The sequence below is a fragment of the Diceros bicornis genome, chromosome 2, assembly GCF_020826845.1.
Source record: "Diceros bicornis minor isolate mBicDic1 chromosome 2, mDicBic1.mat.cur, whole genome shotgun sequence".
NCBI classification, from domain to species: domain Eukaryota; kingdom Metazoa; phylum Chordata; class Mammalia; order Perissodactyla; family Rhinocerotidae; genus Diceros; species Diceros bicornis.
The window spans coordinates 63,206,049-63,224,086 of NC_080741.1; the positions used below are offsets into that span (position 1 = coordinate 63,206,049).

Below are 18,038 nucleotides of genomic sequence, written 5' to 3' on the forward strand. Positions count from 1 at the left end.
ATGGGCTGGTACTATTATCCCTATTTTACTGATCAGGCAGAGTGAGGATCTGAACTCAGACCATAAAGCAGAGATGTTCAAATGACACAAAAGTGACATTATTTTAACATTACTAGACCCCATCCTTAAATGTATATATGTTTAAGAAAAAAGTAAATAAACTGAAAGAAACAACAATGCAGTATTTATTTTATACAGTTGAACTGGGCACATAGTGAAATAAGCTATAAAAATTCCAAATAATTATCTCTAAAGGAAATCCTTTGTTTCCATGGTTTTACATATTAATTACTCTGGAAAGTTTCTGAACTCTGTTTAGTAGCAGATCTCCTTTCTTGATAGTTTCTTGGTACTGCCAGTTCTTGCTATCAGGTCTATAAATAAATCCAAGGAAAAAAAGAATTATTTACCAGTCACATTACTCCATAACAATAGTTGACGTACTTGTAAAAGAAGGCACTTGAGACTGCCCCTTATTCTGAGCAGTATTACAAATGATATGATACACAAACTTAAGTGTACCTGTTGGTTTCCACTATTTCATTCACTTTATCTATTTTGCAGTGTAGTCTCCCAGCAGCAATAAATCTGGAGAGTTCCCTAATCAAGAGAGGGAAAAAAAAAAAGCCTTTAGCATTAGCCTTATAGAGAATTCTTAGAAAAATATAAACTGCACTAAATACATGATTCAGTTGTCTTTCAAGGTAACATTTAGCTTCCCTCAAGCCTGAGCTATTGAATATGCAGTAGTTGAGAAGATCTCCAGCATACTGCAGGATTATCCCCGAAGACTAAGTCATCTACCAGAATTAACATGACCCTAGAAGTTCAAATTCAGATAGAACATAGGTGTCAAAGAAACCAGTGACAGCAAGTCTTCACAGCTACAAAACCCTTAAGGAGTTACAAAAATACTAAACATAAGAAGAATAAGATCTATTGGGAGTGGGGAGGAAACCTGATTAAACTGCCCAATTTCCTTCAACTTAACGTTTAAGGAGCTGGTGACTCTCAGATTTTTCAAAATCCTTCCCTTCAGAAGGTGGAGGGGGAAAAGCTTTCAAATTATTTTTAAGATAGAATAATATGGCACCATAAATTATGATCAGGAATGCAAAGATGTTAATCTGTTGTGAATGTGAAAAAGGTATTTTTGAGTATCTATATTCAGTCATGACCCAAATCCCATAATATAGACTGCTATTTAAACAACACTATTACACACATACCTCAAAAACCAGCATTAGTAGTGAAACTCTCCATCAAAGACATGTGACACCAGATGACAGAGAAAAAGTAAATGCTCAGTAGTGTACAAAAGCATATATGAAGACAACTTTATAATGCTACCAAAGAGGATGGAAAGATGACTCTTTTACAATAAAAACTTATTTGTATTACAATTGTTAAATTTAGAGATTAATATAGAGTCCTCCTAACCAAGAAAAATCAGATTCCAAATAAAAATTATGTTACAGTTTACTCTCCCAGATACTAAAACATCTTGATCCTAACATATAAACAACAGAAAAGGGACTCTAAATCTTCAGAACCAAATTTCTAACAAAAGTGCCATTTCAAATCAATAAAAAAAGGATGGCTTACTCAGTAAATGGTGTTGCAGGAACCTAATTATGACAAATCCCAGAAACCATATAAGAAAAAGCTGATGAACTTGATTATGTAAAGAGAATTTCCGCATAGGAAAATACCACCAAAATCAAGTCAAAAACTAAATGACAATGTGCATAAAGGATGTTTACAGTATAAATTAGGAAAAACTACAAATCTCATTAAAACACAAAGGATATACACAAAAAAGATCAACTTTCGTTACAAGCTACAATGAAATGCCATCATATTGGGAAGAACAAAGTCTAATGCACTGTTGAGGAAGGTCAGAGGCAACACCAAGGCTCATACTCACTAAAGAACAAGTGCTATAATCAGATGAGAAAATGTATAGAGTGTGCTACTCTGATCTGTGTATCATAACTAGTTGCCACTGGTCAGTCAGTGGTGAAAGACCTACTATGCCTTTTGTACTTGTGTTAAAAAAATCTATGAAAAGGAACTAATTATGTTTATTACTTAATAAATCTTGGTATTAAGAAGAATGAAGAAGCATTGAGTGTTTTTAATAAGGAAATATGCCATTTTGGAAAATCTGGTTATGAGCTTGAAAGATGAAAAAGTTATGCTTATATTAAAGATCTTAAGCTAGAAGTTATCCTAAACTAGGAAGAACTGTAACATACTTAGATTATAAACTTTATACTCCCAGTCAAAATATATTGAATCCAATTGCTAGTGTCCATTCCTTCTTTCAACTGCTAGTTTTTGAGTTATGTTACTGAGTGCCTTTAGGTAAAATTTAAAAATTAAAGAAGATCAGCACTGTTTCTAAACTCACATATGTTCATTTTCCAGGTACTTAAATAGTACACCTCCAGACTGCAGCTGCTAAACTCATTAGCAATTCTTATTCTGGGACTAAAGTACACAGAGAAAACTACACAACCAGATTTAATCATCACCGGCCTTATTAGTCCTACCCAAATTTATACAACAGCGGGGAAGACCTCTAAAGAATCTTGACGTTCTGATTTAGGAACAAGACACCAGGCAAGAAGATAAAGAGAAATGCACTGGACTTGACTTACAAGCAAACTCTGACTCAAGCATGCCCTCTGCTGAGCTTAGGACCTACTGTTCAATTCTAGAGCCTGACAGTTGACACCCAAGCTGACAATTCATCTGCTTCTTCCCACTATCACCAGACTAGTTTAGGCAGGGGTAAATGAAGGCCTAGACTATTAGAAGAGACTCCCAACAAGTTCCAAACTCCTTAATCTGGCATTTAAGACACTGCTTTAGATCCAACCTGATATCTTTCCTGGTTTATCTCAGTGGACTTCCCAGTACATAGTGCCACACACTTCATCCAGTACAACTAGGCTACTGGTTTCTCAACCACACTCCTAAACAGATTCGTGCTATTTCTTCCATCCGAAAAGCCCTTTTTTCCATCACTTCCTATAAAAAGCCTAAATATGCAATGACATCCACTCTAAATGCCCACAAGAAGCCATCTGTGAACGTGTCCGTTTCACAGGCACTTAGATCAAATACTGACTCCTAATTATGCTCATTCTGCACTGTGTGTGCCGTGAGTAATCTGAGCACAGCTTCCTTTCTGATTACAACAAAGTTTAACTCCTAACGCCGTAGGCTGGCATTCAAGTCCCATCCTGCTTTAGATCCAAACTACTTTTTTGTCATCTCCCTATGTGCTAATCAAACATATCCCAAGATTACTCATCTTCCCCAGCCTCTGGTATTTCTCCAAGCCCTCAGCATGTTGCCTCCTACACAGGTGTCCAGTAAGGATGAACGGAGTATTTACTGAGTAAACACAACCTCAAAATCATATTTGCATCCCAAGTTTCAAACAGAAGACCTACCAACAAAATTGTGGAACACAGCCCATGGGTATGGTTTCTAACCTTAAACATGTGAACAGAAGTAGTGTTATACTCAAATAATGACCCATTCCCTTTCTCCAACAATATCTTACGGAGTCTAAGGAAGTGGAAGAATAATGTAGAATTATTGTTGAGACTTAATAAATCAGCCCATTTTTAAAAAAGGATTTCACCCAAACTAAGTTTTTAAGGAGGGACGAGAATCTGAAAATCCTGACTTGAATCAGGTAACACAGAAATTTACAACAAGGCCTTTCTACAACTAGAGCTGAGTGGCACAACCTTTGCCTTCAGAGCTGCTCTTAGAAAATGAAGCAAAAAAACTAAACAATTCGAAATCCACCTACCTTGTACATACCACGTACCTTGAATTCAAATGTCATCATAATGACTGTAGAGAATACTGCAGTGTGTCTAAACGGCACCTTCCTGCTTCAGTGCATCTTGTCCACCAATTCATTTGAGCCTCACAGTGGCCCTAGCAGTGAAGGCTTTGTCACCTCCACATCACAGTTAAGAAACTGAGGAAGGGACAGACCCTGACCAAGGCCACACAGCTATTTAGAGGCAGAGCTAGAACATGAAGCCAGGCCAATCCCCGTTTTTCACGCACTGCTCACTCCTTCCACTGACTCATGAAAACCACATTCATAATGGCCACCCACCATCCCAGTAACCAACTCTCTTGGGCAGTGGTTACCAGACTTGGATTTCACAGATTAGCTCAATTTAGAAATGAAGCAAAATCAAACCGACCTAGGGATACCAGCCTCCTATTTTGGTAAGGATAATTTTAAAAACGCAAGAAAATTACTATCACTGCCTTTTTTCTTTCAAAGGAAGAGAATGTGGAAATTTCTGGTGAAGGCTTGATAGGAGTTTGGGTTACACTTAAGATCTGCTCATTTCCCTGAATATAAATATTACCTCAAAATAAACAAACCCATAAACAAATACTGATATGCGTGCTAAAGTGTTTAGGGATGAGACACTGGCTCATGAAACGTACTGGTATCTGAATCTTACTTTCAAGTGGTTAAAAAATAAGATAAACAGATATGTGATAAAGCAAATATAATAAAATGTTAATAATTACAGAATCAAGGACATATGGGAATTCACTGTATAATTCTTTAGGATTTTCTGCATGTTTTAAATTTTTCATATTATAATATTAGAAAAAACAAAACAACTAAAAGGAAAGAGAATGGTCTTATTTCAATGAAATGCAGCTTCATTTAAAATTACTATATAATCACTTTTTTCATTGTAGGCCACTGGAAAATACATTAACATTTAAAAGATCTATGTTTGGGAACCACTGATCTAGATACCACGTGGAGAGCACATATTCTGAATGTCGACTTCTCCACAACTCCACTCCCACTACCATAGTCCAAGTCACCCTAACATCTCCTCCATGAGCTACTGAACAGCCCAACTGGTCTCCTCATCCCCTTGGTCTGTGTGAGACACAGCATGAAACCACGTCACTCCCATGCTTAAAATCCTCCAACAGCTTCCCACAGCACCTAGATCAAAACCCAAGCTCCATACCTACCAGGACCTACAAAAATAGGCCTGCCTGACTCTCCAACAGCCACTCTCTCCTCCCACCACCACCATGCTGTAGCCATACACATCTTTCTGTTCCATTTTATTATCTCTGTAGACTCATCTATTATCTGAAATTATATATTTATTTGCTTACTTGCCATCTGTCCCCTACAACTAAAATGAAAGTCCATGAAGACAGAGACCTAAAACACCACCAAATATACAGTAATGGCTCAGTAAGTATTTGATGGATCACTGATTCAAGGGCTAAAAGTCCCATATTTAACAACCAATTTGACCAGAACTGCAGCAGCAACCTAAAAATTGGAAGGCATTATCAGGAAATATGACCTAATGTGAAATGAAAGATAAGAGATCTAAGAGTCATTACTGTAGTAGCAGGCCCACAAAGAAGGAACGGAAGACTACTTTTGATAACAACTGGTCTAATGACATTTCACAAAATCACTTAACCTCTCTACAACTCAATTTCCCCATCTGTTATTAGAACGGGCACATCATGAAGGCAGAGATGATAGATATGACTGTTTTGATAATATTTAAAGAAAAATTCTTAAATTTTTTTTATAATTGAGGGAAGCAAGTAAACAGAAAATGTACAAATTCACACATTAAAAGGTAACTTTAAAAAATAAATTAACATGGTATTATTTTAACTTACTGATCAATGAATTCCACACCAACGCCAAAGGCTTCTGCCATATAGCCAAGAGTTAATGACCTGTATGATTCCAGCAGCTGGCTGTATGCATGAATTCTCATTTCTCTCACATAATACCGATAATGAGGAGCAAAAAGCCAGTCCTTTTTCATTTCCTGTTCCACAATGGCTGCAATGAATAAGATGACAAATGATAAGAATCTCCCTTTCAGATAATGAGATAAACTGGAGGGTGTATTTATAATAATATGATAAGAACTAATAGCCTTGATCTATGAAGAGCTCTTGTAAGTCAGTAAGAAAAAGATTAACTGAACAGTAAAAGGTACATAGGATATTAATGAGCAATCCACACAAGTACAAATTATTTTACTGAATAACTACTATATATCACTGCTCTCAATAGTGAGGATATGGCAGTAAACCAAAAAGACAAGATCCCTACTGCCACAGAAACTAAATTTTCAAAGAGCAAAGAGAGATGAACAAATTAACGAGAGACTCTCAGAGAATAACTAGTTCTGTAAAGAAAACAAAACAGTGACATGACAGAGTGTGACTAGGAGGCCTTCCACTGGGTTGGGGTGGACAGGGAAGACCTCTCTGAGGAGCAAGCCAAGCGGAGAGCAGGAGGCAGGGAGCAATACAAATGATGCAAAGGTCCCAAAGCAGGAAGAGCCTGGCTAAGAATGAAAAGGAGAACAGACTCAGAATGTAGCAGGGAGCCAGCTACAGATATAGAAGGTGAGCGAGAGGAAAGAATCAAGAATATACTTATGTTTCTGGCTTCAAAAAGATGAAAATCCCTAGAGAAGAAGCAGAATGTTTGTTTTGTTTTTGTTTTTGGAGGTTTCATTAGGGATAAGGGTGGGAATCAAGCACTGTTTTGGCAGTGTTCAAGTGGATTCACCTGTTAGATACCCAAATGAAGCTATCACGGAGATGTTTAGGCATGGGTCTGGTGCTCAATGAAAAGTTTGGGGCTGGCGACATGAGTTTGGGAATCACTACCATCTAGATGTATTTGATGACAGAATGAAGACAGAGACAAGGGCAGTGACCAAGTTTGGGGCAGTCATGGAGCCATGGAGAGACCTAACAAAGGATCAGGTGGTAGGTCTGGAAAAACAAGAGTGTGCTATCGTGGAACCAAGAGAACAAAGTTGTGGCAAGAAGCAAAGGACGGTCAATATCAAAACAGACAAGAAGAGAACACGTGATTTAACAATATGGAGATCAATGGCCCTAAACATGATATGATGCTCATTCTTACTAATAAAAGAAATGCATAAATATCAAATCATTATGTTGTACACCTTAAACCTATAAAATGTTATAGATCAATTACATCTCAATAAAACTGGGGAAAAAATACGGCAAAGAAAACCAATGGAACAGGATGGCAAGAAAAATGCTTGTTGGTCAGGATGGGTCACATCCATAATAAGCCCAACAAAAAATATCTTCTTCCATCTTTTATGTGCCATTTAAAAGAAGACTAAAGAGTTCATTAAAAACTATCCTTGGGGGGCTGGCCCAGTGGCGCAAGCGGTTAAGTGTGCCCACTTCGCTGCGGCAGCCCGGGGCTCACCAGTTTGGATCCTGGGCACACAGCGACGCACTGTTTGTTAAGCCATATGGCGTCCCATATAAAGTGGAGGAAGATGGGCATGGATGTTAGCCCAGGGCCAGTCTTTCTCAGCAAAAAAAGAGGAGGATTGGCATCAGATGTTAGCTCAGGGCTGGTCTTCCTCACAAAAAAACCTAAAAACTATCCTTGGGGAAAAAAAAGTATAGAACATCAATAAAATTGTTTTTCTCCTCTCAGACTGGCTAAGAGTATGGGGAGAAGGGTAGAAATTGTGTAAATGTAAAGTGGCCCAATATTTCTGGAGGGCAACAGTGGTCAAGAGGTAATGTATTTACCCTTTGCAAAATCCATTTTCTTGGATTTTTTTCCTAAGGAAATAACAAGTGGAAATGGAAAAAATGCATTATAAAAGAGTATTCAAAACAAAGTTGCTTATAATAGGGAAAAACTGAAAACAACATAATTTTTTATGGGGACAAATTATGGTACATCTAATACACTGAAATACAAGGAGGTCCTTCAAAAAGCGTTAAGTGGAAGCTAGAGAGCTCCACCTATTTGATCTGCCACTGTATGTGCAGTGTCTGATACCCGACAGCCACTTAAAAATACTTAGTGCCTCAACCACCAGCTATTTGTATAGTGATGCGTAAAGATATTCACATTATATTGTGAAGAGAAAAAAAGCTACTTAGAAAACAGCATGTAAAGTACATCCACATGTTTAAAGGTGTTACATGCTTGCATCTCTGGATACAAATGCCCCTGAAGGACACACATGAAACCTGGTAACAGCAGAGGCCTCTACAGAAAAGACCCTGGCATCACAGGTTAGAAAGAGCCTTTTTCTTCTTTATATGATACTGTTTGAAAATTTTCCATGTGTACATATAACCTTGGCTTCTTTGTGTGTTGTTTTTGTTTTCTGTTTTTTAAAGTACATATAAATGAATAAAAAGGTCTGGAAGGATACATAACAAAATCTTAAAATGGTTATCTCTGGAAGAATTTTGTGTGTGAGTGAATGTGTGTATAGATTTGTGGACAGAATGGGACACAGTACAATCAAGTAAGGATGCTATTTCTTTTATCAAATGTTTTTGTGTGTGTGAGGAAGATTGGCCCTGAGCTAACATCTTTTGCCAGTCTTCCTCTTTTTGCTTGAGGAAGATTGTCCTTGAGCTAACATCTGTGCCAATCCTCTACTTTATACATGGGATGCCACCACAGCATAGCTTGATGAGCAGTGTGTAGGTCCATGCCTGGGACCCAAACCCACAAACCCTGGGCCGCTGAAGCAGGGTGCACGAACTTAACCACTATGCCACTGAGCTGGCCCCCAAATGAAATATTTTAAAGCAAATAGTCTACGAATATTTGGAGAAGCAAACAGTCTTAGAAAACCCAATAAACCCTACATGTCTCACTATACTGGAGCAGAGAATAAATGATATGAATGATGATGACTCTGTCCTCAAAAGAAAAGTTAACTATCCTGTCTTCTGCATTTAAAATATCTGGGAAATGTATAAACTTGGTCAAGATAAAAAATTTCATCCAGAAGTGTTAAAAGTTGGCTAGTAGGGATGGGGAGGGTGGGAGGAAGTTAATACTTCACATTCAAAGGTTTCCAAAGCCGTCAATTTCATTACACTAGAATAGCATTTCCCATTTTTCTCTTAAATTATGGATTTAATTAATGCAGCAGGAAATTACACACAGCACTCAATAACATACCAGGCACTGTGCTGGTGTTAGGGTCATTACAAAGATAAAAAAAGCATACGGTCTGCTCCCAATAATTCTAGTTAGAAGAGACAAACTCTAAGAAAGAATCACAAAACAATATGCTAAGTTTAAAAAATGGTGCATATGGCCAATGAGCACATAAAAAGATGTTCAACATCACTAGTCATCAAAGCAATGCAAATCAAAACCACAAGATATCACTTCACGCCCACTAAGATGTTATAATCAAAAAGACACATAAGTATTGGAACTCTCACATACTGCTGGTGGGAATGTAAAATGGTGTAGCTGCTTTGGAAAATAGTTTGGCAGTTCCTCAAAAGTTAAAGAGTTATCATATGACTCAGCAATTCCACTACTAGGTTTATACCCAAGAGAAATGAAAACATATGTCCACACAAAAACTTGTACATGAATGTTCATTATAGCATTGTTTATAATAGCCAAAAACTGGAGACAACCCAAATGACCATCAACTGATGACCAGATAAATAAAATAAAATGTGGTCTATCCATACAACGGACTATCATTTGGCCATAACACGAAATGAAGCACTGATACATGCTTCAACATGAATGACCTGTGAAAGTGTTATGTTAGACGAAAGCCAGGCACAAAGGCCACATATTCTATGACTCCATTTATATGAAATGTCCAGAGTAAGCAAATCCAGAGAGAGAGAAAAACTGGTGATTGCCAGGGGCTGGAGAAAGCGTGGTAAGTGACCGCTAATGGGTAGAGATTTCCTTTTACGGTGATGAAGATGCACTGGAATTAGTAGTGATGCTTGTACAACCTTGTCAATACACTAAAACCACTGAGTTATACACTTTAAATAGTGAATTTTATGGTATGTGATTTATATTTCAATAAAAAAAGAGGAGGGGGCATAAAATAAGGGCTTCATGAATGCAGAGGAGGGATTCATTCTGCCTAGAGGAAAAAGGGAAAGGTTCCACATTTGAGCCAAGTTATGACCACGAAATCCCCCAGCAAAAAGAAGGGAGAAGAGCAATTCGGCAATACAACCTGGTGTGCAAACGCATCCGTGTATGTATGAGGAAATGAGGCCAAGCAGAGAATTTATCATGCCTGAAGAGCCCTGTTCCCACATTACATGAGGCAAGTGGTATGAATTCTCATAAAGCAGCCTAACTTTTATGCATGGAGAAAGCACTCCATAAACACTGGGACAAAACCCACTCTCAAAATAGAACGATGATCATTTGGAGTTCCCTCTTTCCCAATTTTTGTGAATGCTACCTATTTAGCCAAACACTTTCTAAACCTTGCAGCATAAACAAGAAACTATATCAATGCCAAGTTCTTTAATTTTTAGGAAAATCATCTGGGAAGGAACCCTGGGTTGACTTAATGCAAGTTAATTTCTTTTACCATCTTGGTAATTCGAGGTCATCAGTAAGAAACCATGACCAGGAAGGAGTGGGGCCAAGAGGAAAAACAAGCAAATTTGTGTATGTAGGATCACTGCAAACTAGCTTTGGAGGAACACCACAAGTATTTTCAACAGATTATTTTCTCAACCTACAGCCCTTGAAAACGATTTGCAAATCAGCTCAAAGATTTAGCTATTGCATAAAGAATAACCATTACTGGGACCTGCCCCGTGGCTTAGCGGTCAAGCGTGCGCGCTCCGCTACTGGCGGCCTGAGTTCAGATCCTGGGCACGCACCGCACCGATGCACCACTGGTCAGGCCATGCTGAGGCGGTGTCCCACATACAGCAACTAGAAGGATGTGCAACTATGACATACAACTACCTACTGGGGCTTTGGGGAGAAAGAGGAGGAGGATTGGCAATAGATGTTAGCTCAGGGCTGATCTTCCTCACCAAAAAAAAATAAATAAATAACCATTACTGAATTCAAGGCTCAACTAATCTCAGCCCAATAGGAGATTCAGAATTCCCTCACGTCTTTCCCCAAAAAACTCAATACTTTCAACCACTTGCTCACTTTTGCCTTATACAAGCTTCCCCCACTATCCAAAAGTAGAGCGTGCCTTTGAAACCTTTCCTAAGCTGAAATTGGTTAAAGCAAAGAAACAATTACCGTTAATTTACATGGGGAAAATTTTTGAGCATTCTCAGACCCAAAGAATAACCTACCAAAATAAGTCGAGATAAAGCACAGATGCTCAGACACAGTTCAAAGCTACGGTGGTTTGATGCTGAGATGCTGAGTGCAGTTCCCCGGCAAGGAGCTTGAGGGCACCACTCTTGCTGCTCGGGGTGGTGCTGCCTCTTTAATGGCTGGCTGCAAATACTGAATGCTATTTTCGCAAAAGTGAAAATCCTCTTCAGATTTCTTTCAGGTAGTGAAAACAGGCACAATGTAGGTCTTTCACACAAGTGAAGTGGTGTAAAATCAACTTTGGGATAGTGGGGGAAACCTGTACTCCCTAAGACCAAACCAGGGGTTGGCAAACTTGCTCAGCAAATAGCCAGAGAGTAAATATTTTTAGCTTTTGAGAGCCGCATAGCTCACTGTCACATATTCTTCTTTGTTCTGTTTTTTTTTTAAACAAGATTAAAAATGTAAATATTTTATCTCCTGGGCCATATAAACACAGGTCATAGTCCGCTAACCCCCCTCTAAACAAAAAAGCAGTTAGCCATACTAATCAAAGAGCTGCAGCTACCTGCACACTATATTTTTCATACATGTGAAAAATCGTTGTAGGTTATCTGCATATAGAATCAAGAATAAGATGAAGACAGATAATCAAAATGAGCAACTCTAAACTTACCTAATGATTGGAAGAAAACTGAGTAACGACATTCATAGAGTGAAAACAGGTACTGCCGAACTGCTGGAAGACTGTGCAACACTTCAAGAATCTCTGCTCCTTTAATAACCTAAGAATTAAAAAAAAAAAAAAACACAAATGTAGGCTTTAATGATTTTTGTGTATTTAAGTTAGAAAAGCATGGGATAATCTTTAAATATGAGTATTCAAAATTCGGTCACTACCTTTTCCCTGAGATCTGGTCTTTCTAAGGCAATCATGCTGACATAGACGGTATACGTCACAAAGGTTTTATAATCCATGAGTTCATAGGACGTAAATGTTGAAACGGTGTCAAGGAAGAGTTCAGCTGCCTGTTTGAAATCACGAATAGCCACACAATAAAGACCCTGATACACTTTTAGGCGGTTTCTCCTGTCCCAGTCTCCTCCTTCCTCTATTAAGCTATAAAATAAAAAACAGTAAGGTCATAAACTGGAACTAGACAATGATACTTTTTACAAGTTTTGTGTTATTTTCAAAGAGAAAACAACTTTTAACAACTTGAGCCAAAACGAAATATTTAAACAAAATGTTTTACTTAATAAGTACATCAAGTATTTACTAGCTGTAAACAAAAGAAAATAGGCAAATTTCTTACATCAATTTCTTACTTATAGCACTGTACTTTAGAGGGAATATATCCCCATTGCTAAAAAGTACCTTTTGGCCTTCTCTGTGTTTCGGGTGATGAGATCATTATCCATATAAAATAAGCCGATCCTGAGGAGATAGAACACAATATCCAGTCGGTGACCCAAGGCCACAGTTTTATCATATGTCTTCCGAAAGGCTGTGAGAGCTCCCTCCTGTTAAGAGAACCAAGGCAACATGTGAGAAAAGGTTAAAAGTTTCGAAAGCTATCAGCTATCTGGGATTTCCTTAACAAGAGGTGGGGGGAAGGGGCAGGAGCAGAGATAAAACAAGATGGCCATGAACTGATCATTGCTGAGCTGGGTGATAATTGCAAGGAGTCGTTATACTATTCTCTCCACTTGTATAAAGTATAAAAAATACATCAGACATGCCTAAGAATATGCTTATATTCTAAAAAACAATAAGAGAAGAACATCCAATGATTTATTCACCATTGTTTCAGTATTCTTCTTTGTTATATATATTCAATATTTTTTCCCTTTAACAATTACGATACACTACTTTAAAATAACTTTAAAACAACTTTACTGTAAACCATCAATCATATCACTTAAAGGGTAATGGAAACTTTATCTTAGTCACTAACTGTTAGAATACAACTGAGTATTTAAATATACAATTCTATCTCAAAGCATTGTGGAATAAAATGTTTCTATTGCTTTAAAAACATGAACATGAATAAAATCATTTTTTGTACTTGGTACTTTTTAGTAGTGTCCAGCTTTGTTTTATGAAATTATTAGTTATGCCTCATAAATCTACAAAAGGGACTGGTAAGACAGTAATGGGCACACCCAGCACTCGGATCCTGGTTTCTAAATACTACCCGCCACTAAAAGAAACCAGGGATCCTAGGAGAAATGGATGATTCCAGGTTTGGAGAGTAAAAGTAAGAGGTGAGCCTGTGACATCTTGTACGAGAAAACAGGGAAGACCAGTGAGATCCTGTCAAAAGGACAAAGAAGCCATCCTGAAAGAGCTTCCACTAACAGTCTGCACCAAACTGAGCACTGAAAAGAATAATAACTATAATCAGTGGTAACACAGTGTAATGAAAATCCTTTAAGTCCACTGAGTATTTAGTAATATTAAACATAAAAAATAAGAAAGTAGACAGGAGGAAAAAAAAGTTCTTTTTACAAGAATGCTACTTAACAAACATGGACTATTGTATTAGAACATCAGCAATCTGCACCCCCTGATGCTGAGTCAAGCATGCCCTTGTTGAAGCCTGCAACAAAGGCTTTAAGTTTCTCATTCACAGGTAAAAATGCATCCTCTTTAAAACCAAACCAAATCACACAGACCACCTAGAAAAACACACAAACTACTGGCTATTTTTAAATTGTTCTGTATTTTCCAAATTTTTACAATGACCAAATCTTAAATTTACAATCAGGAAAAAAACTCGTTTTAAATTCAAAGAATAATAGCTCCTATCATTTAACATTTCAGCACTTTGTGCCAGGTACTAGTCTAAGTTCTTTGCCCCCATCTTTAATCCTCATTAAGTAAAAACTATCATTATCCCTATTTTACAGATGAGGAAACTGAGGGTCCAATAAATCATAATTACTGAAAGTGGAACTAGAACCCAGCAATCTGATCGAAGAGCCCCCACTATTTTCTTTCTTTATATTGACACCATGTCATCCCATCATCTAAATACTTCAGAATGCACTGCTTAAAATCAGGAACATTCAAAGGCTATCCTCTTCACTACTATTATACAACTACTAAATTAAAAACTTTGAAAAATGCAATACTGCTGGCTATCCCCCTCGTGTACTGACAGTGGAGTATAAATTAGGTTGGCTGCTATGCAGAAGAACTGGCCACACATACTAAGATACAAATCGCGGGGCCGGCCCTGTGGTGTAGCAGTTAAGTGCGTGTGCTCTGCTGCTGGCGGCCTGGGTTCGGATCCCGGGTGCGCACTGACACACCACTTGTCAGGCCATGCTGTGGCGGCGTCCCATATAAAGTGGAGGAAGACGGGCACGGATGTTAGCTCGGGGCCAGTCTCCCTCAGCAAAAAGGGAAGGATTGGCATGGATATTAGCTCAGGGCTAATCTTCCTCTCAAAAAAAAAAAAAAAAGAAAAGAAAAGAAATCGCTCATTGTCCCACCAACTTCATTTCATAGATTACACCCCAGAGAAACATTAGCGTATACACGCAAGGAAACACATACTAGCAGGTTTGTAACAGTAAAACAGCTGAAAACAACATACATGTCCATCAATAGCTGAATAGCTAAATAAACTATGGCAGAGCCCTACAATGAAGTATTAGCCAGCAGTTAACCAGAATGAGCAAGATTTATGTACATTAACATGGAAAGAGCTCCCAAATACAATGCTGGATGAAAAAATAAACCGGACAACATAAGTACACTATGATCGCATTTACTTAAAAAAGTTTTTAAACACAATACTATCTAATTTCTACAGGTACATACACACACCTGTAAATGCACATTAAAGGAACTACTTACCTTTGAGATAGGGAATAAACAAAGTTCAAACAGAACTTCAGCATTAACCATAATGTCTTAGCTTCTTACGAGGAGACTATTACTTGTTTAAATAATAACTTTAAAATGCACCAGAACCAGTGCTTCCCAACTTTTCCCGGGAAAAGTGAACGATTGAGAATGACCCAATTTTGTAAAAGCAGTAAATAAACAGAAATCTCTGCATGTGCACTTATGTTGTTACTGGCGTAGAGAGAGACGGAGAAGAATACACACCTGGCAACTGTTTGGGGGCAGGTGACAGAAAGGGTGTAGCAAGAAGAATATTAACTTGTTCTTTATTCATTTTTTCACTGATTCACTAGTTCAGGTAAACATGTTACCTCTGTACTTTTTTTAAAAGTTAATTTTTAAAATGAGACATTACTAACCTAGAATAGTGCCCATTTTAGACTACACAGAGAATAGAAACGGTCTCCACTCACCTTGTCACCTATCCGGCAGAGGTACTCAGCCTTTGCCATCATTGCATCGCGGATTTCACTCTCTCCCAGATTCTTCTCTGCATCTTCCAGCTCCTCGTCCAAACGTTTCAACTCTTCTTCATTTGCCTTCTTCATTTTATTGAGCAAGTCCATGTCCATCTGCCAGTCAAGGGATTTGCACAAGGCTTCGTAATACGGGGCCATGTCTGAGGGCCAAAAAGAGGGATGTGACTGATGAGCGGGGGCCCCGCGTACACTCAAGTCAGCGTCCACCCACCTCTTCCGCGCACACACACAGCTAGATCATCCACCAGTCTCCTACCCACTACCAGGAGGGAATGGGACAGAGCTTGCTAAAAGGCTTGGCAAAACCTAAACTTTTGCTGCTGGGAGGTTTGCATCGGGGCCAATCCCGGCACCGCCAACCTCCACTGGGGCTGGCGGGGGGCAGTCCTTGGTTTGCCTCTTGACGGCTTCCGTTCCAAGACTCTTCAAGCAAGGGAAGGGTGAGCCTGTTTCTGCACACGCACGTTCAAGTACACACAGCCCAGGGCCACTGACCGCTAGGAAGGACTACAGGAACCGACCCCGATTCCCCCTCACACGGAAAGCTTAAGTCCCCGAGAGCAGGCACTAACGACAGTAAGTCAGGCGCCTCTGTTCCGTGCCGAGCACGGGGCAACATATCTCGGGCTCTCCTCCCAAGCTGCCCTCCGAGGAGAAGGGCCCACAGAGATGAAGACCCCTCCGAGGGCGAGGCTGGGGGCGCCGAGGGCACCTCCAACAAAGCAAGGCCCAAAGGGCTGACAACCCAGGCCTGGTCTCGGGGACCCCGCCGGAGGGGCGCCCCCGCGTCCGGAGCCCTGTCGGGGAAAAGCCCCGCAGACTGCGGGCGCCGGGCCAGCCGGGCCTAGGCCGCTGACTCGGCTCGCGCGGGCCTCACTGTTGTCGCGGACGGCCGCCATCAGCTCGTCGCGCACGGCCGCGTCCCCGCGGTGCTCCGGCAGGCTGAGCAGGAAGCGCAGCTGCGCGATGCGCAGGTCGGGGTTCTTGGGCAGGCCCTCCTCCTCCAGGTTCTCCAGCGGCATCGCAGCGGCGGGGGCACGAGCTCCGGGATACAGCAGCTCAGCGCAGATCCGCGGCGGAGGTACCGGAAGCGGGAGGAGTCGGCGAGTGCGCGCGGCTGCCTCCGGTGCGGCTTCCGGTCTCGGCTCCACCTCCGCCGGCAGCGCCCCCTGCTGGACACTCCCGGGAACGCCTCGCCCGGCGGGAGCGCCCGCGCCCCCGCGTGGTCGTCGGGGGCTTTCCCTCGCTCTCGGCCCCGGGAGTCCCAGGCTAGATGGGACCAAACTCGCAAGTTAGATTTCGTGAACCTCTTCCTCTCTTCATTCCGGCTGTAATTGATAGGAGCTGGCAATCTTTTGGAAAAATTGAAAATATAGTAATAATAACAACAACAACAGTAACAATAAAAACCAACACCGCAATTTGTCAAGTCCTTACTCTTTGCCTGGCCTTTTACTTTCATGTGCATCATCTCATTTTAATCCTCTTAATTCTAGGAGGTAGTACTATTAGCCCATTTTGCAGATAAGAAAACTGAGGCACAAAGAGGTTAGGGAACGTGATCAACCAACGTTATGAAACGGCTGTGTAGCAATGCCTGAATAAAAACTGCTTTCTGTAACTCTAAAAGCCATGTTCTTTCTGCTATTCTAAGAAAACAGCACCCAGAATTCCACAGTGTTACTACAACAGCATCCTCGTTTTGTTTATGCATAATTTAAATCATAGCATGTCTGCATTTTCAGCCTCTGTTTGTTCATGTTGCCACAGAATCTTCTGTATTGGTAATGGTTACGTGAAATCCCATCCAGGGGATTAACCATAGTTTACTTTTGCTCCTCTCTCCTTGAGAGGTGCCTCTAGGTTGTCCATGGTTATTTTCCTAATAAAACCCAAGATGAACACCTTTGAGTGCATTGGTCATTTTGTATTTTGCATTTTTTTCCTTAGCTTAAATTCCCATGCAGGATTAACAGACAAAAGGGAGGAACCTTTAGTGATTGGGGGATATATAATGTCCAATTGTTTTCCAAAAGAATTGAACCAGTTTACACAGCCACTGAAACATTTGGAACTGCCACATTCTCACCAACAGGAGACGTTACCACACGTTTTTAATACCTTATGTGTTTTGGTAAAAATAAAATAAGCATTTTGAAGGCAACCCAAAAATGGTAGAGAAAATAGAAAAAGCACAGAAAAAATTACTAGCACTCTACCACGTTAAATTTTGGTGAAGAACTTTGTAAACACCTTTCTTTCATTCATTCATTCAACAAACATTATTGCATGGTTGCAAATTACCAGGTGCTGTTCTAGGCACTAGGGACACAGCAGTGAAGAATACATAGGCCCTGCCCTCCTGAAACTTATGTTCTTTTTTTTTTTTTTCCTGGATAAAACATAGACTTTATTAATAATAATGTATTAACCTTGGTTCATTAATTGTAACAAAGTGCCATACTATTACAATAATAATTAA

General features: G+C 39.7%; 1 protein-coding gene across 2 annotated transcripts; it reads right to left on the bottom strand.

The window, feature by feature from the left end:
* Positions 1-162: 162 nt before the first annotated feature.
* PSMD6 (proteasome 26S subunit, non-ATPase 6) lies at positions 163-16,629 on the bottom strand. 2 transcript variants are annotated; one of them, XM_058562441.1, is made up of 9 exons: positions 16,434-16,629; positions 15,821-15,979; positions 15,491-15,696; positions 12,537-12,682; positions 12,059-12,278; positions 11,835-11,943; positions 5,725-5,893; positions 523-600; positions 163-374 (listed from the first exon to the last, which is right to left on the bottom strand). In XM_058562441.1, exons 1-9 carry the CDS (start codon positions 16,576-16,578, stop codon positions 278-280), a joined length of 1,329 nt encoding a protein of 442 aa, XP_058418424.1. In that variant the 5' UTR covers positions 16,579-16,629; the 3' UTR covers positions 163-277. The 2 variants fall into 2 exon arrangements, with proteins under 2 accessions (XP_058418424.1, XP_058418416.1); XM_058562433.1 differs by lacking the exon at positions 15,821-15,979 and having other exon boundaries at positions 16,434-16,626.
* Positions 16,630-18,038: the final 1,409 nt, after the last annotated feature.